This window comes from Heloderma suspectum, chromosome 6 (genome assembly GCF_057233095.1).
Source record: "Heloderma suspectum isolate Gila_16-S chromosome 6, 16-S_ref, whole genome shotgun sequence".
NCBI classification, from domain to species: domain Eukaryota; kingdom Metazoa; phylum Chordata; class Lepidosauria; order Squamata; family Helodermatidae; genus Heloderma; species Heloderma suspectum.
The window spans coordinates 104,485,595-104,511,369 of record NC_139463.1 but is presented as its reverse complement, the minus strand read 5'-3'; the positions used below and the strand labels follow the sequence as shown (position 1 = coordinate 104,511,369).

Here is a 25,775-nt window from a genome sequence, read left to right as displayed (position 1 = left end):
CTGCTGTCAAACAGCCTTTGATTATCCAGTGTGGCCAATGCATCATGAAGAGAATCTAATTTCCCCTTAACAGGACCTCTCAATGCTCTGTCCAGTGTGACCAGTGAATGAAATTCAGGATGGAGTCACTACCAAGGTGAATCTCCAGGCAGCAAAGTTACAAATACTCAAATTGGACAGAAGTGCCTTAATCCTATACATGTCTACTCAGAAGTAAGTCTCATTGATTTCAATAGGGCTTACAGTCAGGCAATTGGTAAAAGGACTGCAGCCAGATAGTATATCTGATTTGTACTAAAGGATGACAAATGATCAATTAACTTAGAAGGGCTCATCATAGCTTGTTTACTTATCAGTCAGACCAGTTTTTCCATTGGCCAGAGCAATTAACATTACTTTTTATTAAGTGGGAGGAGTACACAACTTTTGACTATTTTCAGCAGGGTAACCATGTTAGTCTGTTGCAGAGAAAGCAACAAAGAGTCTTGTGGTACACTAAAGACATTTATCATGGCATAAGTTTTCATGAACTACAGCCCATTTCATCAGAGGCATGAAGCATTATTGTGAGTTACAAATATGCATCCACAAACTTGGTGGTGGGATTATAAACAGTAACATCACAGTAATTCAAGTCTATGCCCCAACCACTGAGGCCGAAGAAGCTGAGGTTGATCGGTTCTATGAAGACCTACAACACCTTCTAGAACTAACACCAAAAAAAGATGTCCTCTTCATCATAGGGGACTGGAATGCTAAAGTAGGAAGTCAAGAAATCACCGGGATAACAGGCAGGCATGGCCTTGGTGTACAAAATGAAGCAGGACAAAAGCTAATAGAGTTTTGCCAAGAGAACATGCTGATCATAGCAAACACTCTTTTCCAACAGCACAAGAGGCGACTCTACACATGGACGTCACCAGATGGTCAATATCGAAATCAGATTGATTATGTCCTTTGCAGCCAAAGATGGAGAAGCTCCATACAGTCAGTCAAAACAAGACCTGGAGCTGACTGTGGCTCAGATCATGAGCTGCTTCTTGCAAAATTTCGGCTTAAATTGAAGAACGTCGGGAAAACCACTAAACCGTTCAGGTATGACCTAAATCATATCCCTGATGAATATACAGTGGAGGTGAGGAATAGATTTCAGGGACTAGACCCGATAGACAGAGTGCCTGAGGAACTATGGACGGAGGTCCGTAACATTGTTCAGGAGGCAGCAACGAAATCCATCCCAAAGAAAAAGAAATGCAAGAAAGCCAAGTGGCTGTCTGATGAGGCTTTACAAGTAGCTGAGGAAAGAAGGGAAGCAAAAAGCAAGGGAGAAAGGGGAAGATATACCCAACTGAATGCAGAGTTCCAGAGAATAGCAAGGAGAGACAAGAAGGCCTTCTTAAATGAACAATGCAAAGAAATCGAGGAAAACAACAGAATGGGAAAGACTAGAGATCTCTTCAAGAGAATTGGAGATCTCAAGGGAACGTTTTGTGCAAAGACGGGCATGATAAAGGACAAAGAAGGCAGGGACCTAACAGAAGCAGATGAGATTAAGAAGAGGTGGAAAGAATACACAGAAGAACTATACAGGAAAGATCTGAAAGTCCCTGATAGCCATGATAGTGCGGTCACTGAACTTGAGCCGGACTTCCTAGAGAGTGAAGTCAAGTGGGCCTTAGGAAGCATTAGTAACAACAAAGCTAGCGGAGATGACAGTATTCCAGCTGAGCTATTTAAAATCCTAAAAGATGATGCTGTTAAAGTGCTACATTCAATATGCCAACAAATCTGGAACACTCAACAGTGGCCACAAGACTGGAAAAGGTCAGTTTACATTCCAATTCCAAAGAAGGGCAACGCCAAAGAGTGTTCAAACTACCGCACCATTGCGCTCATTTCACATGCCAGCAAGGTGATGCTCAAAATCCTACAAGCTAGGCTTCAGCAGTATGCGAACCGAGAACTACCGGAAGTACAAGCTGGGTTTCGAAGAGGCAGAGGAACTAGAGATCAAATCGCCAACATTCGCTGGATCATGGAGAAAGCAAGAGAATTCCAGAAAAATGTCTATTTCTGCTTCATTGACTACGCTAAAGCCTTTGATTGTGTGGATCACAACAAACTGTGGCAAATTCTGAAAGTGATGGGAGTACCAGACCACCTTACCTGTCTCCTGAGAAACCTGTACGAGGGTCAAGAAGCAACAGTAAGAACCAGACATGGAACAACCGATTGGTTCAAAATTGGGAGAGGAGTACGACAAGGCTGCATATTGTCACCCTGCTTATTTAACTTATATGCAGAGTACATCATGAGAAATGCCGGGTTGGATGAATCACAGGTCGGAATTAAGATTGCTGGGAGAATTATCAACAACCTCTGATATGCAGACGATACCACCCTAATGGCAGAAAGCGAAGAGGATCTAAAGAGCCTCTTGTTGAGGGTGAAAGAGAGTGCAAAAGCTGGTTTGAAACTCAACATTAAAAAAACGAAGATCATGGCATCTGGCCCCATCACTTCCTGGCATATAGAAGGGGAAGAAATGGAAGCAGTGACAGATTTTACTTTCTTGGGCTCCAAGATCACCGCAGACGGTGACTGTAGCCATGAAATTAAAAGACGCTTGCTCCTTGGGAGGAAAGCTATGGCCAACCTAGACAGCATAGTAAGAAGCAGAGACATCACCTTGCCGACAAAGGTCCATCTAATCAAAGCTATGGTTTTCCCAGTAGTAATGTATGGCTGTGAGAGCTGGACTATAAGGAAGGCTGAGCGCCGAAGAATTGATGCTTTTGAACTGTGGTGCTGGAGAAGACTCTTACAAGTCCCCTGGACTGCAAGGAGGTCAGATCAGTCCATCCTAAAGGAAATCAACCCTGACTGCTCATTGGAAGGACAGATAATGAAGCTGAAGCTCTACTATTTTGGCCACCTAATGCGAAGAGAAAATTCCCTGGAAAAGACCCTGATGCTGGGAAAGATTGAAGGCAAAAGGAGAAGGGGACGGCAGAGGATGAGATGGCTAGATAGCATCACGGATGCAATGAATATGAACTTGAGCACGCTCCGGGAGAGAGCACAGGACAGGAAGGCCTGGCGTGCTATGGTCCATGGGGTCACGAAGAGTCGGACACGACTGAACGACTGAACAACAACAACAGGAACTGAAAGGCAGAAAGTACAGGCAGTGATAATTACCTTATTTATTGTGGCCATTCACCAACAGTTGTTGCAATAACACCGACATCCTTGTATTGGTGGGCTGATTAACCCATGTAGTGTGATAAAACACAACCTTTGTCCTTATTCAAGTCATAGGAGATAAGAGGTACCTGATGTAGACTGTAGTCCATGAAAGCTTATGTCATAATAAATTCGTTCATTTTAAGGTACCCCAAGGCTCTGCCTTTTACTGGGCTGGTTTGCATGATCACAGGGTGGGTAATAAGCTACGGCAGCTTATTAACCACCCTGCATGTAGTCATCACATGCTGGCCAATTTACTTAATTACTTTCACTGGGTGCCACTAGTCATCATGTCCAATCCAGGTGAGGGTAGGTGGGGTGGTTAACAAACCACCGCAGCAACCCTACAACAGTGGGTTCTGGGTGGTTTATTAACCACCCCAGCTGCCCACCCTTGCCAGGTTCAAATGTCACAAGCTGTGGCTGGCAAGGGTAATTAGGTAAATGAGAAGGTATCTGACCTGGATGAGCGGGCAGGGTGGTTAATAAGCCATCGTGGCTTATCAACTACCCTCGTGTCATGCAAACCATGTCACTGAGTATCGGGTAACTAAGCACATTTCCTGTGCTACTCTGTGACTATAAGCAGGGTAGATAAATGTTATGATTTTTTTTAAAAAACAAGTCTTAAAAATGTAAATGGAGTTTAAAAATTTTTAAAAGGGATTCAAGTTTTTAAAGTTTCAATTATAGTAAGTGCCTCTTTGTTTAAATAACCTGGTTTATGAGGAAATCTAAATTTTATACAAACACATTAAAGCTGCATCATATCTTTTAAAAATGAATCATCCCTTCTTCAAATTCTGAACTCCAGTGATAACTGCCAGTAAAAATGAAGGCAAAACAGGACCAGTGAGAAACAAGAGGGAGATATCAGTATGCCTGGCAAAACCCTGAGGTTTGCAGAAAACTTTGAAAACATACACTTTGGGGGATACTGCCTCCCAAAACCTAATATGGACTGAATATGCTGAGTAGCCACAGAATGTGAAATATCCATTGGAAAAGAAAAAAATGGAAATGGGGTGGGGTGGGGTGGGGTGGGGTGGGGTGGGGTGGGGTGGGGTGGAATGTCTTTGAGGTCTTTATTGTTTATAGTATCCTAGAAGAGGATATTTTTCTGCAGATCCCCACTTGTTGCCATCTACCAAACACTGAATGAAAAGCTCAGCATGAAAAGAGGGCTGTCCTTTATCAGAGTGGACAGGCGGCTACTCTCACCATCTCACACTCAGACCACTCAGTTCCTGTCACCCTCTGGAATTGTTTCCATAGTGGCCATTGTGCCTGCCTAAGAGTCTTTTCCCGTAGGGAATAATATCGTCATCATTCCTCCATCAGAATGCTTGAGGGTCTATCAGTTTGGAAGTGAAATGGGGCTACTCCAAAATAAAGGAGTGGTTTCTACATACTCAAGGGATTCCCTAGGTCAGAGGTGCAGAATTTCAGGCCCAGAGACCTGGGGTACCAAACCGGCTCTCCAGGGTTTCCCAGATAGCCATACTCCCTTCCCCTGGGCCCGCCCCTTTCCTCCCAACTACCGATAGTTCGGTGGTTTCACAGCTCCCCTCCCTTCCATTCTAAAAGGCTGAAATGCCTCTCTTAAGGCTTTAGTTACTGGCAGTTAGAGCTTTAAGCTACAATAGGCTGGTGTTTTGTGCCTTATGCCTTAGGCACTGTCCACCACTGGAATGCGGCCCCTGAGAGATTCTCTGAAATGGAATGCGGCCCTCAGGGTGAAAGAGGGTTGACACCCCTGCCCTAGGTACACACAGAAGTACATAAGGCTGCAATCCTATGCATGTTTAGAAAGAAAAAATGTCCTACAACTCCCAACATGCCCCAGCCAGCAAGACTAGCTGGGGCATGCTGGGAGTTGTAGGACTTTTTTCTGCCTAAACATGCATAGGATTTCAGCCTAAGTCTGTGAATTCAAAGAAAAAGACATTTTTTAAAAATTCCAGGAAGGTCCTAACAAGACCTCTGCTCAGAAATTAGACAGGCTGAATGAGTATCAATTTAGTCAATGATTCAGGGCAGTTGCTAATGGACTGTTAGGATGTAATTTGGAAACTGTCCTCCCCTGCCCCTCCCAAAGGCCTCAGCAAGAGCACTCCTGGTGGTGAAGATCCACTGCAATATTTTGTTGCAAATTCCTCTTGTCTTTCCATATCTTTCTACTTGGAATGAGGTGAGCGCTTGGGGGAGCTGGATTTCCTATGTGCTGGAATGGTGTTCCTCTGTCTTCTTTGTTGCCTCATCTCCCTTCGAGGTCTGCAATGAGGTATGGGTTTTGCTTCTTCAGTGCCTCATACAGCTTATCCTTGCAAACGTGATTCCAGCCTGGCATGAGCTTGTAGAGCTCCCGCATTTTCTCTTGGTTAGTTTCCTTTGCAGAGATTTTTTGGTATTGCTCTTCATTTAGGACACAGCCATACAAACTATCTAGCACTGGCTCTACTGGGACAGCCCGCTGGATAAGCTGTGCCCTGTGCCGGTCGATGAAATGTGAGCTTGGTGACTGCATCCCTACAGGGAAAGAGAGAAAGAACTGAAATCTTGCTACATGTTCACATTGCAGGTTTAAACTGGCTGCCTACTCATTTCCATTTTCCCCCATGCCCTGGGAATTGTAGTTCCATGAGGGGAGGAGAAGGATTTCTAACCTAGCATTCTTGGCGCCTCACCAGCTGACAATTCCCAGAATTCTTTGGGAGAGGACATGACAGTCAATGTAGTATAAAACTGCAATAGATTTGTGGTAGTGTAGATATGGCCTAAGTGACAGAGGCAGTCACGGCTGCAGTGAGACACAAGGGCTAAACAACAGCCACCTGGCCTGGCTCCCAGAAATTGGTGGGGAACTGAAAATATTTTTGGAGGGGCTCACCATTTCTTCCTGAGGTGGCATTGACGGATGGCACAGAGGTCTGAACAAAACTGCAAGTACCTGGAATAGAAAAGAAGAATGTTTTTGTAGGTGTGTGGAATAAGCAAATATTGTAACAGAAAGAAAGGCAGGGGGGAAGTTGACATATCAGATTCTGTCAGAAGATTCTGTGTTGCAGTCTAGGCATGAATAACCCCAAATGAGGAAGTCAGAGAAGCTGTGAAGGAGGATGGTGGCAGGATAGAAAAGATAGGAATTCACAGAGATGAAAGGCTCTTCCATCCACCCTATTTCTGATCTTAAATTTGTGGAACTGGGTGAATAGGGGAGGCTTTCAGAGTCCATTTGCACAATTAAGGGCACAATCCCATGCATGTTTAGACAGAAAAAAGGTCTACAACTCCCAACATGCCCCAGCCAGCATAGCCAGCCTTTTTGCTGTCTAAACATGCATAGGATTGCACCTTAATTTACTTCAGGTTCATAAACTTTTGCAGGCTGTTAGTTCTTCTGATGTTACAGTTAAATTAAACTGCAGATGTAAATTCATTTTAAAGCCCAAGTAAACAAGAAATAAAGGAACTGGAAGGGGTTTTTTAAGTGAGGTTTTTTTTTTTAGCCTTTTGTTTTTGGGTTCTGTCACTCTCAAATATCTGTTATTTCTTTGAGTGATTTTAGAGTTGTATAAACCCTGTTTTATCCAGGACTGGTAGGCACTAAAATTGTGATGGGAAGTGGCATGGCTGCTGTTGATACTGGAGCAGGGAGAGTGTGGAGCTGCAAGTGATAAGGGTGTAAATAATATGCACATAATTGGGAAACAAATTTAGCTGAATGTGTTTGGAGAGTAGATTTACTATTATATATTTATATGTTGGTATACACAGGTGTGTATGGAGGCTGCGGTGGCTTTGTGGTTAAGACGCTGAACTGCAGACTGGAAGGTCGGCAGGTCAGCAGTTCGAGACCCGAGTGCTGCGTGACGGAGTGAGCTCCCGTCTTCAGTCCCAGCTCCTGCCAACCTAGCAGTTCGAAAGCAAGAAATTGCAAGTAGATAAATAGGCACCGCCTCGGCGGGAAAGGTAACAGCGTTCCGTGCACGTCGGTGTTCAGTCATGCCAGCCACATGAACACGGAAGCGTCTTCGGACAGCGCTGGCTCTTCGGCTTAGAAACGGGGATGAGCACCGCACCCTAGAGTCGGACACGACTGGTTGGGGACACCTTTACCTTTTTATACACAGGTGTGGCTATGTTGAGAAATATCAGGTAGGCAAAATGTTATCTTTTATTGGGCCACTGGTGTTGGGATATGCAGGTTTTCCAGTTACTCAGAATTCTTAATCAGGGAGAATGTTATGGTTTCTATGGGCCTTTAGTAGGCATGAATGTATCACGTTTTACTCCTTACATTGTTGAAGTGAAGCTACTTTCTGTCTTACGCCTGATGAAGAATTCTTTGTGATTCAAAGTGTAAGTACTCCTACAGCAACAGAATTTAACTCTACAGGGAGTGGAGTTAGTTTGGTTCTATAGGTAGCATTACCTCTGGGCTCCGGACACTGGTGCAAAGGCACATGCACATCTTGGTCCTCTTAAAGAAGAAATGCAGAAGAATTTTCAGTTAAAAAATTACTTTAAATAAGGGAAGTCAAAAACACTTTCACCACTTTTTCCATAATATTTTCTGCAAGGCAATTATCAAGGGAATTATCTGCATGTTCCCTTGATGCCCTGGTATACCCAGCTTCAACTGATCAAGGTGAAGCATATCAAGTGGGCAAAGTTTAATATGTATTTTCAGAGCTGCTTATTACATGGCTGCAAATCAGCAGTGTGTTATTTATCTTACTGCTGCCTGTAGCTCCATGGCATGAGCTCAAGGGGAAGCCTGTATTTCTAAAGAAAAAAGGGGAATGAATGTCTCATGAGTGGTAACTTGGCCACAGATTCCATATACTGGGCATAGATTTCAGACAGAGAATGGGTTAAAACAATCTTCTCCAACCTGGTGCCCTCCAGATGTTTTGGACTTCAAATCCGATCAGCCCCAGCCAGCTCAATGGTGAGTAATGCTGGAGGTTGTGGCCCTAAACATCTGGAGGACACCAGGTTGGGAGAAGGCTGAGTTAAAAGAAGAGCAATGCAGGTTCTGAGGGTCACAGCTGGAAGGGAAGTGATGAAACACAGAAAGTGAAAGTAAACTGAGCAAAGGCATTTACAAGAAAAAGCACAAACGCATTTTCAAAAAAGAAGCACACACCCAAATATGGTATCTGACCATCGATTGGTTAGAAAAACTTGGTTAGAGTTTTGGTTAGAGTGCTCAAGAATTAGAGGCATGCTAGCCACATTTCATTATACCCCTATCACAAAAGAACTGGAGATGACTGCATTACATTAATATTTTAAACCCTTTCCAGTCAGACTTTATTTTTCTTGTTCAAATTATGCAGTTACGTACGGGGATAGAGAGAAGACAAAGAAAAGGTGTGGAGGAAGTGACAGGGCTTTTGATTTAAGAGTCCCCAGTTTTGTCAAGAACCCCCCCCCCCAAGTTGTTGTAACAAGCATCGCCAATACACCTGAAGCAGGTAAAGAAAGCTGGCCCACCAGCACCCCAGACCCGGAGACTGTGAGGCCACCAGGTAACGGTTTTCTTCCCCCCCAGACCCATCCTCTATGAGGTGATCTGGGCCAGTCTTTCTCAACCTGGTGCCCTCCGGAAGTCTTGGATTACCATTCCCATCATTCCTGACCATGGGCTGGCGGGAATTGTAGTCCAAAACATCCGGGGGGCACCAGGTTGGGGAGGGAAGGCTGCTCCAGGTCCATCTATGCGCTCCCTCCCCAAATCCGCGGGAGTCCCCTCTTTCCTTACTGGTCCCGGTGCGAGCGCGGAGCCTCCCCGCCTGGCGCCTGCAGTTGATGGCTTCCAGCACCGCGGCCGACACCTCCACGCCGTAGCCCTCGGCGTAGAAGCTGAGCAGCAGATCGGCGAGGTCCAAGGCGTCCGCCCGCTGCAGCCGCCCCCGGGGGATGTTCTCGTAGCCCGGCTTGACGGGGAACTCGCGGAGCTTGCCCTTGAACTTCCGCAGCTCGTCCTCGCCCAGGTCCTCCAGCGCGCCCAGCAGGTGGTCGCGCACGGACTTCGCCATCGCGCCCCGTCAGCACCGTCCGCAGCGCGCGAGACGCTGCAGAGCCAAGCGGGGACGCTGAGCCCAACTTCTAGCAACTCCGGTTAGCGCCGCGGGGGGAGGGGCGAGGCGCGGCCTGATCCGGGCGGCAGGGGAAAGCGCCCCCCCCCCCGCTTCCTCTTCTGGCGAGGCGATCTCGCCTGCCCAGGGCAGCGCTTGGGGACTTTCGCTCTGCGTTGCGCAATCCCGCGCGGGCAAGGGTTTCGCCGCAAGACCGGAGAGAAGTTCTAGTGGAGGGAAGGCGTTGCGGAGAACTTGGTGGGGTGTGTGTGTGCTGGAGGACAATTACGTGGGGGCAGGGGGCAGGCTTGTTAAAAAAAACAGAACAACGAGACAAGAACGCAGGAGACTGTCCTTTCTCGAAATTCTGTGGCGCTCTTTCCCAACCACACTGAAAAGCAGGAAATATACCGCACGATTCTTCTCCTTCTCAACCTAATTGGGGCTTTATGCTGTCTGTGGGTTTTCTGAGAGCCTGACAGGGCAAGTCTTAGGCCTGGCAACATCTTTTTTTTTTCTTTTCTTGCCAGAGGCTTTTAAAATTACAACAGGTAGAAATTCAATGGGTCAAGTTCCCAGCTCGCTGCATGGGTGGAGTGTGCAAGTGAATGGCTTCGTGTGCAGGAGGAGCTATTATGTGGGATGTCTTTACTCAATGACCACCTAGAATAATAGAATAGTAGGGTTGGAAGGGGCCTACAAAACCATTAAATCCAACCCCCTGCTCAATGCAAGAATCCAAATCAGAGCATCCCTGACAGATGGCTGTCCAGGCTCTTCTTGAATGCCTCCAGTGTGGGAGAGCCCACCACCTCCCCAGGTAATTGGTTCCATTGTCATATTGCTCTAACGGTCAGGAGGTTTTCCTGATGTTCAGCCGGAATCTGGCTTCCTGTAACTTGAGCCCATTATTCCACATCCTGCACTCTGGGATGATCAAGAAGAGATCCTGGCCTTCCTCTCTGTAACAACCTTTCAAATACTTGAAGAGCGCTATTATGTCTCCCCTCAGTCTTCTCTTCTCAAGGCTAAACATGCCCAGTTCTTTCAGTCTCTTTCCATAGGGCTTTGTTTCCAGTCCCCTGATCATCTTTGTTGCCCTCTTCTGAACCCTCTCCAGCTTGTCTGCATCCTTCTTAAAGTGTGATGCCCAGAACTGGACACAGTACTCCAGATGAGGCCTAACCAGTGCTGAGTAGAGGGAAACTAGTACTTCCCGGGATTTGGAAGCTATGCTTCTATTGTTGTTGTTCAGTCGTTCAGTCGTGTCCGACTCTTCGTGACCCCATGGACCATAGCACGCCAGGCCTTCCTGTCCTGCGCTCTCTCCCGGAGCGTGCTCAAGTTCATATTCATTGCATCCGTGATGCTATCTAGCCATCTCATCCTCTGCCGTCCCCTTCTCCTTTTGCCTTCCGTCTTTCCCAGCATCAGGGTCTTTTCCAGGGAGTTTTCTCTTCGCATTAGGTGGCCAAAATATTGGAGCTTCAGCTTCATTATCTGTCCTTCCAATGAGCAGTCAGGGTTGATTTCCTTTAGGATGGACTGATTTGACCTCCTTGCAGTCCAGGGGACTCGTAAGAGTCTTCTCCAGCACCACAGTTCAAAAGCATCAATTCTTCGGCGCTCAGCCTTCCTTATAGTCCAGCTCTCACAGCCATACATTACTACTGGGAAAACCATAGCTTTGATTAGACGGACCTTTGTCGGCAAGGTGATGTCTCTGCTTCTTACTATGCTGTCTAGGTTTGCCATAGCTTTCCTCCCAAGGAGCAAGCGTCTTTTAATTTCATGGCTACAGTCACCGTCTGCGGTGATCTTGGAGCCCAAGAAAGTAAAATCTGTCACTGCTTCCATTTCTTCCCCTTCTATATGCCAGGAAGTGATAGGGCCAGATGACATGATCTTAGTTTTTTTAATGTTGAGTTTCAAACCAGCTTTTGCACTCTCCTCTTTCACCCTCAACAAGAGGCTCTTGAGATCCTCTTCGCTTTCTGCCATTAGGGTGGTATCGTCTGCTTATCGGAGGTTGTTGATAATTCTCCCGGCAATCTTAATTCCGACCTGTGATTCATCCAACCCGGCATTTCTCATGATGTACTCTGCATATAAGTTAAATAAGCAGGGTGACAATATGCAGCCTTGTCGTACTCCTTTCCCAATTTTGAACCAATCGGTTGTTCCATGTCTGGTTCTTACTGTTGCTTCTTGACCCTCGTACAGGTTTCTCAGGAGACGGGTAAGGTGGTCTGGTACTCCCATCACTTTAAGAATTTGCCACAGTTTGTTGTGATCCACACAATCAAAGGCTTTAGCATAGTCAATGAAGCAGAATGTCATATGCACAGTTATTATTTTATTACTTCACTCATTGCATTCCCCCCCCCCATTTTTCCTCCAAAGAGTTCAGGATGTCTTAGATGAGGGTTTCAGGTCCCCCCCCACATTGAACTTTACAGATATCCTGGGAGGGAAGTTAAGGCAGTGACTGCCTCAAGATAATGCAGTGCAATAAATCTTTGCAAGAACAGCTCCAACTTGGCACCAGCATGTAGACCTCCCTCACAGCATGTAGACCTCCCTCACCCCACCCCATGTTGGTTTCCCTTGAGGAGATGTTTTGGGGTTTTCTTTTTCATCCAGAGTGGTGCTGTGTAACCTGTCCAGAACCTCTTCCACATTCCAGCTGGTGGATCAGCTGTTCCAGGGCCACCTGATGAAATCCAGGACTGACAAGACAGAAGCACATGTCCCTGTCAGGAAAAAAAGATCACTGTGAGGGAATGAAACCTCGGGGGAAATAGACCTGTGAGGACCGACCAATTCTGTATTGTTTCATGTGTAATTGTGGGTCTAACTAAAAAAAGCTTGAGTTTATTAAAAGCTTGCACAATTTTATTCCAGTTAAACTCCATAGGACCCACAGAGGCAGAAGTTACACGTGCAGGACCCCAAGCATGTTATAAGGAGGCTATGAAGAACAGGCAAATGGTGACAGGGAAAGAGAAAAACGAACGTACGGGGCAATGCTCTGACTCAGTCACCCATGACCCAAAATTTGAAGAATTCATTTCAAAGTCTAATACCCGTAATTGTGTTTGCAGCTCATTAAGGAGCCTTCCTTCCCTGATTTTAAGGACCAGGGACTGAAAAATTTATGCATTACATGGGAGTAGTGGTCAGCACTAGCCCACATTTCCCTCCATTTAGTAATACAAGATATGTGACAGACATCATTCCCTTCCCCCTGGGTAGGGGAGAGGGGACGGAGGACATAATCTATGGGGTTCTCCTAATCCACTGATAAAAAAGCACTCTCCAGTTCAAACAATCATAGTAAGACACAGTATGAAACCAAACTGTATTTAGAAAAGTGCAAAACATGCAAAACCAGATATGCAAAAGTATTCTCCAAGAATGGACATGTACATATGAACTATACAAAATACTGTATACAAATGAATATATACAGACAGAGTGCCAGCTCTTATTTCTGTTTTTAAACCTTCTGTAAGAAAAGGCCATCAGAAGAAAAGCAGCCAGTACCAGTCAGCATAGATGACTGCAAATAGTACAAAATGTATGCACAGGTAAAAATATTCTAGAGACCACTTACATTCACAGCCCGTTTTGCCCAACAAATTGTCTGGATTACATGCAATCTCAACTGTCCTATAATAAATATAGCACAAAAATTCATGGAAATTTTTACATTGCATGCCATACAAAAATATGAGCATAAGTCTATCACTGAACATGGGTTTATCATTTACTTATATGCATATCCCCAAAATAGGCTTCGTAGAAGTTGGCAATAGCCAAGGCCAAAGAACAGAAAGGCCTAAAACGCAATTTCCCTGCAATGTATACAGGATGTAATCATATGCTGGAAGGCTAACATTTAATGAATCATTTGTTTAAAAAAATCCTAAAAGAATAAATATAAACCCCAACCACATCAAACTCAAAATGTATAAACTGAGAAAATTTAAGAGAGATGAGATTATAAAGACAATGAAGTCTATACCTGATACAAGAAAACTAAGCCAGTTCCTTTTCAACATAATGCTAATAGAAGAGTGAAGAGATACATATGATACATAAGTATATGTCAAATACTTCTCACAATGAGACATGTGGAAGGATTATAGTTCAGCTATTAGTACTGAATAGATGTTAAGGGTTAGTCCCTCTCGAGGTGGTTGTGTGTGCGCGCGTGCGCATGCACCACTCCCCAGGGTGTGTGCATGCACCACCCCCACCTCAGTGTGTATTTGTCTCCCCTCTGTTAGTGTGTGCTCCACCTCAACTTAGTGTGTGTGTGTGTGGGGGGGGGGGGCTGTGTGTGTGTGCATGGACATATAGTGTCCGGACCCACTGGCAACACGAGATTGAACTCTCAGAGCCAAAAAGGTTGTGCACCTCTGCTATATAAACTTCCAGCATTGCCCATCTTCCCAAGCCCAGTGTTTTACATCTTTAGAAAGAGAGGTGCTGAGGTGAAGCCTGCCTGGAACCCATGCCAACTGCCCTGGAAACTCAACGCCTTAATCATCAGGGTATGTACGGGGAGGACAGACCATGATTGTTCAAAATTAGGGGTACTGCCCTCTAGACATGTTCAGAGGAATTTTTCTTTATTATCCTCCATATATTCCATAATTCAACCCTCTTATAAAAAACAGTTTCTAAGGCTGAGGCATGACATGAGCCTCCCATTTAGAACAGTGGTACTGGAAGTGGTCAAAGGGGGAAAGAAAGGCAATGCAAGCTTAACAGTAGCAAGTGCTGCTTTGAACAAATTCATGGGCCCTGTGCTTTGAGTCAAATATGTGTATGCTCAAAGGGAAGCACTGAAGTCTCAGCGTCAATGCAGCTGGATTTCCTGTGGTATCCCTGTCTTCTTTGTGGCCTCTTCTCTTAACAAGGTCATCAATAAGTAGGCTGACCATATGTACCGTTTTAAACGGGACAGTACTGTTTTTTTTTTTTCATATTTCCCGACCGCCCCGTCTTTTTAATATAAATGTCAATTTTGTCCCGTTTTTAATTTTTTGTAAAAAACTGAACGCATTTCTCATAAGGCTCTATGCTAATCAATGCGTGCGTAAAACTACTAGTGTGACGAAAGAGGAAGTTCCATTTCCTTTATCCAGCCAGGGCCAGGCTTCTCGAGCTAGTGACGATCAGACGCAGCCCCCTTGCTTGTCTGCAGTGGCGGGGAATTCAAGAGGCGGCCGCTAAGCCCCATTCAGCGTGTGGGAGCCAGGAGGGTGCGTCTTACTGTTATTTCTACCATCATTCTGCCCATAGAGATTCTTTTTGCCCTACATTCAGTTTGATTCGGACTTTTCAGACTCATATTTCGGTTCAACAGGCTGTTAGCTATTTTTTTATTACAGCAGAACTCTCCGCTGTAATAAAAAACCCATCCTGTTTTTGTCATCCCGATATCCCGTTTTTGACTCAAGGAAATATGGTCAGCCTATCAATAAGGAACTTTTGCTTGGTCTTCAGAGCCTTGTAAAACGAAGAGTCCTACATCACCTTACAGACTAAAGATTTGTTAGGGCATACACTTTCAGACTTCAATTCAATACAATAAATTAAAAGAACTCAAGCTCACAAAACCCCTCCAGTACTTACACCTTCTCCATCATCATCCATCTGACGAAGTTAGCTGTATACAAGTTTCTTTACTCTCTTTTTTTTGTTGCTGTTCCAGTGTGGAAACTTCTGTGATAAAAATTAATAGAACATTCTGAGTGCATGATATGGCATACTTCTGATTCTGCTCCACGAAGAATCCTGTGTGACTGGGAAGTTTGCACTTTTGTTTGAATCTGCAGAAATTGCTGAGAGAATGTGAAATTATTTTCCTTATATTTGCCTGACTTGAACCAGAGAGTCAGATTGGTATCGAGCAGGGGCCAAATTGTAGGAATGTATTTAAACATCAGTGCCCCCCCCCCCATGCCCTATAGCATTTTCCCATCCCCTCAGTCAAATCATGCCCCTCCAACCATTTTCTTCATTTTCGGGTGTGTGTCTCTTTTTATGACTGTTACAGATATAACAAAAAAATCAACACACCAAAATGAACCAATTGCATGCATGTGCGTGTGCGTGTGCAGGGAGATGTCCTAAGGGAGAAAGCAGCTCCTTGTCAATCCAGTTTCCCAAAACTGTCTCCTTTGTTCAATAAGTTCATGAAAGTGTAACGCTATGCATGGCTACTCAAAAGTAAGCCTCATTGAGTTCAATGCAACTCGCTCCCAGCCTTAGACTGCAATCCTATCACACTTAACCAGGAGTAAGACCCATTGAAATTGAAATGTTTCAATTGATACCCCTGAGTAGATATGCGTAAGATTGCATTGTAAACAAAAGGCTGCAGGGTTAGGAGGAGACACCTCGCCTTCCTTGCACTGCCAAAAGAGTGTACGTAGTGGTGGTGGGGAATGAGATTCAAGTCAGCCATCATTCAGTTCCTCCCCATGGCTGCTGGTGGGTTTGGGCTAGCTGGGGTGGTTCTGCCTGCCTAGCCCCTACAGGCAGCCAGTAACCCCTGGGAAGAGGGAGATTTGGAGACTACGCAAAGGGATTTTATAAAAAGTGTTTGATGCTGTGCCTGCCAAAGGTATTTGTGGGAGGGAAGGAGAGTGGGACGGGGATGCTGGGTCTTGAGAAAGAAATTGATAACAGCCACCAGGGACTTTCTCAAGGCTTAAAGTTGGAAGTGGCACCTAGTGGTCTGTCTCCAGCAGCACCCCAATAAGGAACTTTTGCTTGGCCTTCAGACCCTTGTAAAGCTGATCCTTGCAAGAGTTGTTCCAACTTGGCACCAGCTTGTAAAGCTCTCTCATTTTTTCAGGATCAGTTCCCCTCAAGGAGATCTTTTGGTACTGCTCATCATTCAGGATGGTTCCATGCAGTATGTCCAGGACCACTTCTACATTGGTGGTTCTCTGGATCAGCTGTGCCCGGTGACGGTCAATGAAATGCAGCTCTGGCAAAACAGACAGACAGACATGCCTCTGTCAGACAAAAAGAAAAAGAATTGAGGTGGTGGTGTTTTTTAAACTAGTTGCAGAGAACTCTGGGGAGAGGTGAACTAACTTTGGGATGACACTTAGCTTGTCTCCAGCCATTCCTGCTTAAAATACATTTGTGGGATGTATGTAAGAGCTGAGAATATGAGGAAGAGACTCACCACTTCTTCCTGGGGTAATGCTAGTGGATGGTGCAGAGGTCTGCATGCAGTTGCTTGCACCTGGAAACAAAGGAAAGAGAGTGTCTGTGTATGAAGCAAGTGGCCAGTGTCAGAAAAGGAAAGAGACAAGATGAATGGATACCTCCAGATGTTGTCATTATGTTCTGTAGAATATTCTGTACTATAAGTTCAACAGCATAATCTCAACTGCATGCAGTGGTACAGAGGTCACAAATAACAGTCAGTTACTGGGAAACAGGGAAAGAAAGCAGACTTTTATTGCTCTATTGCACTGCCTCATTCATGGAGTTTTACAGGGGATCCAGACAACACTGTCTTCCTTTTGTACCCTTCCTGTGCTTTCCCACCACTTCTTCCATCCTTTTTCTTACCAGAAACCTCCCATTAAGGAGGAAAAGGAAAAATAGTTGCACAATGCGCTTCTAATGTTAGTGCTGAGCGTGGATGTCTTCATAGGGAGGTCCTACACATATAAGTGGTTGATTAGCAGGATCCAGGAAATGATTAACGCCTCTTTGGGGGAGAGAGGGAGAGAGGGTACTGGCTGCCCTGAAAGAGGTGATTGTGGGGGCACTCCTAAACATACCTTCTCCAGACCATGAGGATTGAAAGAATTGCTGGGAAGTTGCCAAGATCCCCTCCTTTGGCAAGGTACTCAAGGAGGTGGTGGCTGTGCAATTCCAGCGGCTCTTGGATTAGACTGATTATCCGGGCACATTTCAATCTGGTTTCAGGCCTGGCTGTAGTTCAGAACCGCCTTGGCCATCCTGACTGATGATCTATGCTGGGAGAAAAACAGGGCGGGGGCAACCCTGCTAATTCTCCTGGACCGCTTTCAGTACCATCAACCATGGTATTCTTTCGGATAGGCTCTGGGTTGTTGGAGGCAAGATAACATGCAGTTCGGCTCCAACCTGGAGGGCCAATTCCAGAAGGTGGTGCTGAGGGGTACTGCTTGATGCCATGGTGTTATGAGCTTCCACCATGTCCTAACTGGTCCCAAGTATTTTAATGTTTACATGAAAATACTGACACAGCTCACTGGGGATCTGGAGTGAGATGTCATCTGTATGCTGACAACACCCAGCTCTCTTTCTTTGTCATGAAAGAAGTGCTGAACCTGTGTCCGGAATCAGTAATGGACTGGATGAAGGCCAATAAACTGAAACTCAGTCTTGACAAGAAAGGGGTTTGTTGGGTAGGTGGTTTACCTGCTCAGAGATATGGTGTTCAACCTGTTCTGGATAGGGTTGCACTCCCTCTAAGGCAGGAGTGGGGAACTGGATTTGTCCTAGGGGCTTTTAAATATACGCTAATGTATTAATGCAATTTCTAATACATTGTTTATGTTTTATTTGTATTTTATCTTACCTTTTCAAACCATCCTGGAAGCTTTGCTTCAGGGCAGGACAGAAATCTTTTAAAGAAATAAATGGCCCCAATATTTTAATATTCTAAAAGCAAGAGGGTTTTATGCATCATCACAATTGTTCAAACTTTATTCATTTTATTCATTTAATCTCTCTCTCTGTGTGGGAGAAGAATTTATAATATTTCTGTTTATTCACTCACACAGGTTGATGGAAATAAACAGACAAGGAGTTCTTTGTGTATATATGATTTCTTTCAGTGAGGTGTGACAAGATTAGATTTGGATCTTTTCCCATAGTGCTATGTTATTTTTCCATATGTAGACAATAAAAGATACTGAAAAGTTGCTGCTTGTCTCAGCCCTGGAGACTGCACCAGACAGGGATAAAGTTCCTATTGGGCCATATTGCTTCCAGCATTTAGGACTATACTGTACATGAATCCTGTGCAATTTCATAGAGTCATATATCACCTGATCATGCATTTATATTCTTTTCTGCATGTTTATGTATTAATGGTTATCCACCTCTTTGGACAAATGTCTCCTAGAGTGGTTTGCCTCACATCTGTTAGTTCAGACTGTGGTTTTAAATGTGAATTCCCATATTCCTTTCCATTGATCTGTCTCTCTGTTTTCTCAGCTAGGGCCATCTCTCATGCCAGGGACTACAAAGGAAGACCAAGGGTTTCACCCTTGGTAAGTATTGTAAGTCAAATTTGGGGAAGTAGGTTCTTGGATCTTAGGGTGGCTGTCTTAAATAACTTTTCAAGGGGACTTAGATCCAGCATAATATGCATATTTTAATGTGTGGCAGCATCCAGAAATGTCATATTTAGAGGTATCAGTATGATGTGAGGTCTTCTGTCCCTCCTTTCTGTCAGTGTATGGTGTGGGGGTCATTTTTATGATATATGGTGGGGTGCCATTTCCTTCTGTTCAAATAAACTCTTACGCAGGATTGATTTGGCCCTTCTTAAGTGATGGAAGCTTTGGAGGTTACTGTAAGGCAGACATTCAGGGTGGAATTCAAACATTCCCAGAATCTCTCTCTGTTTCATTTAACTTCTAATTTTGGGTGGAAGTTATTGCTGGGTGTTCTAAGGTCTTCCTAGATCTGTCCTTAGCCTCGTACCAGGACAATATGTCCATGGTCCACTGGATGAGCTGTTCCTGGTCCTGACATCAGATGTGTCTGTCAGGACAAAGAGAAAGAATATTTAAAAAGAACTACATTGTAGAGAATGCTGCAAGACAGCAAACTCGGTGGAGAGATGATCCAGCCAGGGAAGTGCCACTTAGAACAGCTGTTCAGCTCAGTACACCCCAACAACCAGCAGCAGCTTGGAGAACAGAGGAGCAACGACGGACAGTCACCTGCTCCTTGTTAGCTGTTATTTTAACATGTGCCTGGGAAATACATTGGATCATCTGGGGGAGGGGGTGCCTCCATCATTGTGGTCATGAGTAGGGGGAGGTATGGCATCGGGGCATTAACCAGCCAATTGAGAAGAGGGGCTAGAACCTTACGCCTGACCCCTCTTCCGGTTTTTCCTCCAACTGGATGGTTCCTGGCTGCCTTATTGGCTTGCCCTCAAGTCTGATGGTACGGTTGCTGAATGCCAGGTTTGTCCAAAACAAAATATCCCTCAGCCATGATTTAATTGTGGATGAGAGGGCCAACCTGGTGTGCATTATTGAGACCTCAGTAGGGGAACTGGGAGGAATTAGTCTTTCCCAGCTGTGCCCTCTTGGGTACTCTCTGCAACATCAGCATCGATTTGAGGGTCAGGCAGGGGGTTTGCTATGGTCTATAGGAATGCCATCTCCCTCACTAGGCTTCTTGTTCATTCAAGTGCCAATCTCGAGTGTTTGTACCTTGTGTTGGGTACCCAGAATTGATTAGGGACTTTGTTGGTGTACCACCCACCCTGCTACCCTTCAGTCTCCCTGCCTGAGCTGATGGAAATGTTCTCAGATTTGGCTTCGAGGACCCCTAGAATGATGGTTCTGGGGGATCTCAACTTCAGTGTCAAGGCTGCTGGATTCAGGGCGGGGGGAGCTCAGGACTTCATGGCTGCCATGACAACCATGGGGCTGTCTCAACATGTCACCAGCCAAACACATGTAAGAGGATACAGGCTTGATTTGGTTTTCTCAACTGGGCAGGAGGATGGTGATCTGAAAGACTCTTGGTTGTTTCTTTTGTCAGTTCTGAACTGTTCCTCTCCATCAGTTTCATTGTCTGGCTCCAAGTTCTAGTCTTATGAGAGAATATCTTTCTATCCACTCTTTCCTGGGCATGCTGCAATGAAAGCCACCTCCAAGAAAATGTGGCTTGCTATTAGGAAATCCCCATACTGAGGTATGCACTATCTGGCCTTTTTCATTCCCTACTGCAGTGCAAGAAGCCAAAGAGGATATGTATGTCTACACTCCAAAGCCCCACCACATGCCCTGGGATTCCCTGCAAAGTGAGAATATCCCAGGAAGAAATGCCCAAAATTGCTTCAGATGGATTCCCAAGGAAATTCGTTCCTGATATGCCATCCCAGGTTTTACGCAATGAATATACTCCACATTTGGAATTGGAAAAATGATACATTTTTACTAAAAACATCCAGAAGGCACATGTGGATTTATGGACACTCTTATTTCTCTCTCTCAGAGTACCGAGTTGCTGAAAGATGCTTTTTTTCCACAGTTAAAAATATACATCATGTGAGTCAGTTTTAGGGGACTTTAGAAAGACAGTCTGTGGATGGAATGGGAAGGCACTATGGGAACATTAGACCAGGAGCAAAGGCACTCTACTGTACTGTATTATCCTGTGGCTGTTCTGCTGTCAAAGTGTTGATTATCCCTGCATTGTATGGCTGCAGCAGCAGAAGAGATGGAGCAACAAGTCCTACTCCACTGACTTGGCTGAGACCAGCTGCCATTTGGTTCCTCCCCTCTCTGAACTGTTTCCATTCAAGCTATTAAAAGAACTGTGTTATAAGAACAAAGTCAGTTTAAGAACTGGTGCCTGAGTGTACTTGTTTTCCTTTTCCTTTTTCTCCCCCATCCCTTCTTCCTTTTGTGTTGTGTCTTTTAGACTGTATGCTTGTGGGCAGGGACTGTGTTGCTTTTAATCAGCATAGAGGAACTTAACGAATTTTAGGCACTTTATAAATAATAAATCTCACACTGAAATGGTAACTGCCCCCGCTGTATTATTCTCATGGTGGCTGCCTGCATTTCTTCCCCCATAGTGCAAAACAGAGAATATCTTTACATGTCTTTCTGCATGGAACAAAATGAATGTCTGAGAGAAGATGTTATTATATGGCTCTGTGGGAATGTCATGGTATACAGCAGGGGTGCAGAACCTAAGAGCTGGTGGCTAAATAGAGCCCTCTGGGGTTCCCCACACCTTACTCCCAACTATTGGTGGTTTTCTAGCCTTTGCGGTTTTCCTTCCATTCTAAAAGGTTGAAATGCTTCTCCTAAGGCTTACTTACTGGCAGGAAGAGCTTTAAGTTAAAATATGCTGGTATTTTGCCCCTGCCTCTTTTGCCTTTGGCCCTGACCGCTGTTGAAATGTGGCCCCTGAGAGCGTATCTGAAATGGAATTTGGCCTCAGGCTGAAAAAGGTTCTGTACCCCTGGTAAACAGAGTTGGATTTCCTGTGCCCTGGAATGGTGTTGCACCTTGGTTGCCTCACTGGCCTTCAAGGTCATCAATGAGGAACTTGTTTTTGGTCTTCAGTGCCTCGTACAGCTGATCCTTGCAATACAGGTTCCAGCTTGGCACCAGCTTGTAGAGCTCCCGCATTTTTTCCTGGTTGGTTCTCCTTGAGGAGATCCTTTCGTATTGTTCTTCATCCAGGATTGTTCCATGCAGCAGATCCAGAACTCCCTCCACCGTGGCAGTCCTCTGGATCAGCGCCTCTCGATGTTGCTCAATGAAATGCCGCTCTGATTGGATTGGTGGCTGCATTCCTGTCAAAGAAAGAAATGAAATCCAGGGACAATTCCACACCAGAGATTTTACCAGTCAATTGTAGCTCTGTGGTGGAAGACTATGGGTTTTAAAGGGTGCACAACTATAAGCGCACATAAAATCAAGGGTCACAGCACCATTTTCCCATGAAGTAAGTGTGGCTTTCATTCACATTTGCTATGCAAATGACAGGTGAACTTAGCAGTGATCAGAATGCTGATCACTGTGTATTGGGTGCTCTGTGTTGGGTTTTTTTCATAAACAAAGCTTGAATAATCATTTGTTAAAATGTTTGTGTGGTTTTTATTTTAAAAAAAAACACCAAATGATATGATCAGCGTCTTAATTATTAATTATTATTATTGATTTTTTCAAAGTAACCATGAATAATAACAAATCCAAATACACCACATGAGAGTCGATTTCTTTATGACCAGGTTCTTAAAAATTGCACACTGCCTTGGGCAAGGAGGGGAAATGACTTTGGGAAATCATCAGGCGCGGCCAGCTAGCATTTTGCACTGCTGGCTTCTGCTGCAAACTGGAAGAGGAAGAACAGATTTCCCCGGGGAAAAAAGTTGTATATCTATACAACTTGGCCAGTACACTTCCATGGTGTGTGCTCACCGCTCACTTGATATATGCATGGGTGCCCCCTGCCAGGGTTCTAGCACAGCACCAGCCTACCTTTCCCCAGATTCTTTGGGGGAAGCCATGACAGTTAAAGTGGTACACACTTGTAGTCATGTAGATATGTCTCAAGTGAGAGGAAGGTGTAAGGCAACCATGGCTGAAGTGAGACACAACAGCTGGTGAACAGCCACTTAGCCTGGCTCCCAGACACTGGTGGGGACTGACAGTATTTGAGAAGAAGGAGCTCACCAGTTCTTCCTGAGTTGGCACTGGCAGATGGCACTGGGATCTGAACAGCATTGCAGGCATCTGGAATGGGAAAGGAGAATGAATCTGATCATGCGTGAAACAGGCCAAGCATATCTTGGAAAGAAAGGCAGCAGCAGGGACAATGCCCCAGAATCCTGTCAGAAGCTCTCTAGAAAGTGACGTGCTATGGTCAATGCATAGATATTAATCCCAAGTGTGGGAGTCAGGGAAGCCATGAAGAAGGGCAGTGACAGGAAAGAAAGGCAGGAATTCACAGAGAGAATCTACCCTATTCTTGACCTTAAATTTGTAGAATTGGGTGAATTTGGGAGGCTTTCAGAGCCCATTTACTCTGTTAATTTTCTTCAGGTTCATAACCACTTGCAGCCAATTAGTTCTTCTGAGGTTACAGTTAAATCTAATTGCTGATGTAAGCCCATTTTAAAATCCCAGAAAATAGGAAATAAAGCAACTACTTGGGGGGGGGGGGTTGTTGCTTTGCCCTTTTGTTGTTGGGTTCTGTCACCCTCAAATGTGTGTTAGTTTTTAGAGTTGTTTAAATGCTATTATCCAGGATTGGTAAACATTGAAATTGTAATGGAAATTGTGGTGGTTCTTGGTAGTGTTGTTGAGAATAGGCAAGCCTATTTGTTGGCCTATTTGTTGGACTTTTGGTACTGAGATATGCAGGTTTTCAGGGTACTCAGAAATCTTCATTAGGAAGAACTGCAAGGTTTCTAAGGGCCTTGGGCCTGAAAGTGACAAGTCTTGTTCCTTATATAGCTGAAGTGGGGCTACTTTCTGTGTGTTGCCTGCTCAAGAGTCCTGCGTAATTCAAATGTTTAAATAATGCTTGCTACATCAACAGAAGGCACTTCAGTTACAAGTGGAAATTGCAACAAAATGTTAGAGCATGGAGTACTCCTGTTGTAGCACTGAGCCATATTCACTACAGACATTTTTGGTACTTTGGGGGAAGGAGAAGGGGCAAAAGCACCCTCTGGAAATTAGATTAAATAAGGGGGGGCAAAATCAAAGAACGCTTGGTGGGGTGGTAGGTTGTCCTCTAAAGATGAGGTGGCCAGGTTTCCTTCCTTCCTTCCTGGGGCGGCGGCTAGTAGCACCAGTCCAGGGCATTATGGGAAATTAAAACAACCACCTGCTTCTGTCTCCAGCTAAACCCACAACAAGATGGCTCCAGCATCTGCCCAAGGGCGCTCGATGCTGACACCATGCCTGCACAAGGCATTCCTTCCACTCAGACAGCCTTTCTGTTTCCAAAGGTGGGAAAAAAGTGAGGGAGCCCTCTTACCTGAACTGACTTATGGGATAAATTTGGCAGATCTGTGCTGTGCTGGGCCTTTGCTCAAGTGGACAGGGTTAGCTGCAGGGCACAGATTTCATTAACTTCCCAGGTGCAAAAACCTGATATGCTAAAGACCTGGGAAGATCTTTAAGCATCAGATAAGGATTTTCTTAGAAAATATGGAGAGGGACAAAGGAAGACAAATGCAATAGCTAAGAAAGTGGCGATATCCAAACGCGAGAAGGCAATGTGATGATATACAGGAGAAATACATTAATTTTGCATGTATTTTTTATTTAATACCTGTTTATTCCCATTTATTATATGTGATGGGATTTCTAAACGTTTCAGAGTAATGAAAGTGGAATGAGAATAGCAGCTTTTAGTCCCAGGACCAGTGAGTGTCTGGAGGACATAGCTGGCGTGCCTGCGTGTAACAATGTTAGCTGTGTTATGCCAGTCGTTAACTCGGCTGAAGAGGAAAGCGCTCTGTGGGATAAGCTGAGTCATCAACATATACAGTGTAGGGTTTCCCACCTTGGAATTATGCCATTAATTCCCGGAAAGGGAGGGGGATGTGGAGGATCTGTTCATTTCCGAATCCTCCCCCCACCCACGTTTTGCGGAGATAATTTCCAGAAACTGTAACGGAGATTTCAGAGGGGGCTGAACGCCCATTTTAAGTAAAGAGGGCGGGAAGCCCTTTTCCAACCTGTCCCGCCTCCACAAGGTTTGCTCGCGCTCCCGCCCCAGGGTAGTTGGGAACCGGGGAAGTTTTCATCCAGTGCCACGCCGGAGATGCGATCACCTCGGCCGAGCGCTGGGGCGCGCCCCTCCTCACCGTTCCCGGCGGCTTCGAGGAGCCTCCCCGCCTGGCGCCTGCAGCTGATGGCTTCCAGCACCGCGGCCGCCACCTCCACGCCGTAGCCCTCGGCGTAGTGGTCCAGCAGGAGATCGGCGAGGTCCAAGGCGTCCGCCCGCTGCAGCCGCCCCCGGGGGATGTTCTCGTAGCCCGGCTTGACGGGGAACTCGCGGAGCTTGCCCTTGAACTTCCGCAGCTCGTCCTCGCCCAGGTCCTCCAGCGCGCCCAGCAGGTGGTCGCGCACGGACTTCGCCATCGCGCCCGAGCCTCGCCCAGCAGGAAGCGAAGCGCGCGAAGCGGGGCGGCGTAGCCGAGGGGAAGGCGGGGACCCGGGCTGGCCTCCGCCTCCGCCTGGCCGAGAAGCGCCGCCGCTCGCTTCTCCCGCCTTCTGCTTTCCTGGCGGTTTCCTTTCTGCCTCGCGCGATGATCGCGCGCTTAGGGCGGCGCGGGCGGGCGGGCGGGCCGGCAAGGGCCGCCCACGGGCCTGGGGAGGGGGAGAGAGAAAAGGGTCCTGCCGCACAGCGGGGGCTGGGGGCTCTGGCGACATGGGGCAGCGCGTCCGCGCTGGGTTTCAGCCAGAGCCAGCCAGAGCTCTGAAGGAGCTATCCAAGTTGCCTTGGATAGCTCCGTTAGCGTTCTGACCGAGACCCAGCGCGGACCCGCTGCCCCACTCACATCAGAGCCCCCAGCCTCTGCTGCTGCGGCACGTGCTCCGAAGTTGGGATGAAATTGGCAGAAATGGGAGAAGCCGTCTGGAGGGCAGGGCAGGGCAGGGCAGGGCAGGGCAGGGCCTGGCTCAGCAG

General features: G+C 45.8%; 2 protein-coding genes and 1 long non-coding RNA gene across 5 annotated transcripts in view; 1 reads left to right on the top strand and 2 right to left on the bottom strand.

The window, feature by feature from the left end:
* The window catches only part of LOC146342242 (uncharacterized), a 45,735-nt gene extending 24,598 nt beyond the window's left edge, over positions 1 to 21,137 (top strand). Inside the window, exons 2-3 of the long non-coding RNA XR_014783931.1 lie at positions 18,582 to 18,637; positions 20,341 to 21,137. This is a non-coding gene — a long non-coding RNA (uncharacterized LOC146342242). The remainder of the gene's footprint in view (positions 1 to 18,581; positions 18,638 to 20,340) is intronic.
* Positions 3,189 to 9,513, bottom strand: LOC146342243 (apoptosis-associated speck-like protein containing a CARD). Of its 2 annotated transcripts, XR_014783930.1 has the most exons (4): positions 9,020 to 9,513; positions 6,140 to 6,199; positions 5,145 to 5,778; positions 3,189 to 5,072 (listed from the first exon to the last, which is right to left on the bottom strand). XR_014783930.1 is itself a non-coding variant. In XM_084805992.1 (3 exons), the coding sequence occupies exons 1-3, from the start codon at positions 9,294 to 9,296 to the stop codon at positions 5,507 to 5,509; spliced, it is 609 nt and encodes a 202-aa protein (XP_084662118.1). In that variant the 5' UTR covers positions 9,297 to 9,508; the 3' UTR covers positions 3,190 to 5,506. The 2 variants fall into 2 exon arrangements, 1 of the variants encoding a protein (XP_084662118.1); XM_084805992.1 differs by having other exon boundaries at positions 3,190 to 5,778; positions 9,020 to 9,508.
* Positions 20,522 to 25,251, bottom strand: LOC146342241 (apoptosis-associated speck-like protein containing a CARD). Of its 2 annotated transcripts, none has more exons than XM_084805988.1 (3): positions 24,919 to 25,251; positions 22,805 to 22,864; positions 20,522 to 21,921 (listed from the first exon to the last, which is right to left on the bottom strand). In XM_084805988.1, exons 1-3 carry the CDS (start codon positions 25,226 to 25,228, stop codon positions 21,641 to 21,643), a joined length of 651 nt encoding a protein of 216 aa, XP_084662114.1. In that variant the 5' UTR covers positions 25,229 to 25,251; the 3' UTR covers positions 20,522 to 21,640. The 2 variants fall into 2 exon arrangements, with proteins under 2 accessions (XP_084662114.1, XP_084662113.1); XM_084805987.1 differs by having other exon boundaries at positions 24,952 to 25,251.
* Between the last annotated feature and the right edge of the window lie 524 nt (positions 25,252 to 25,775).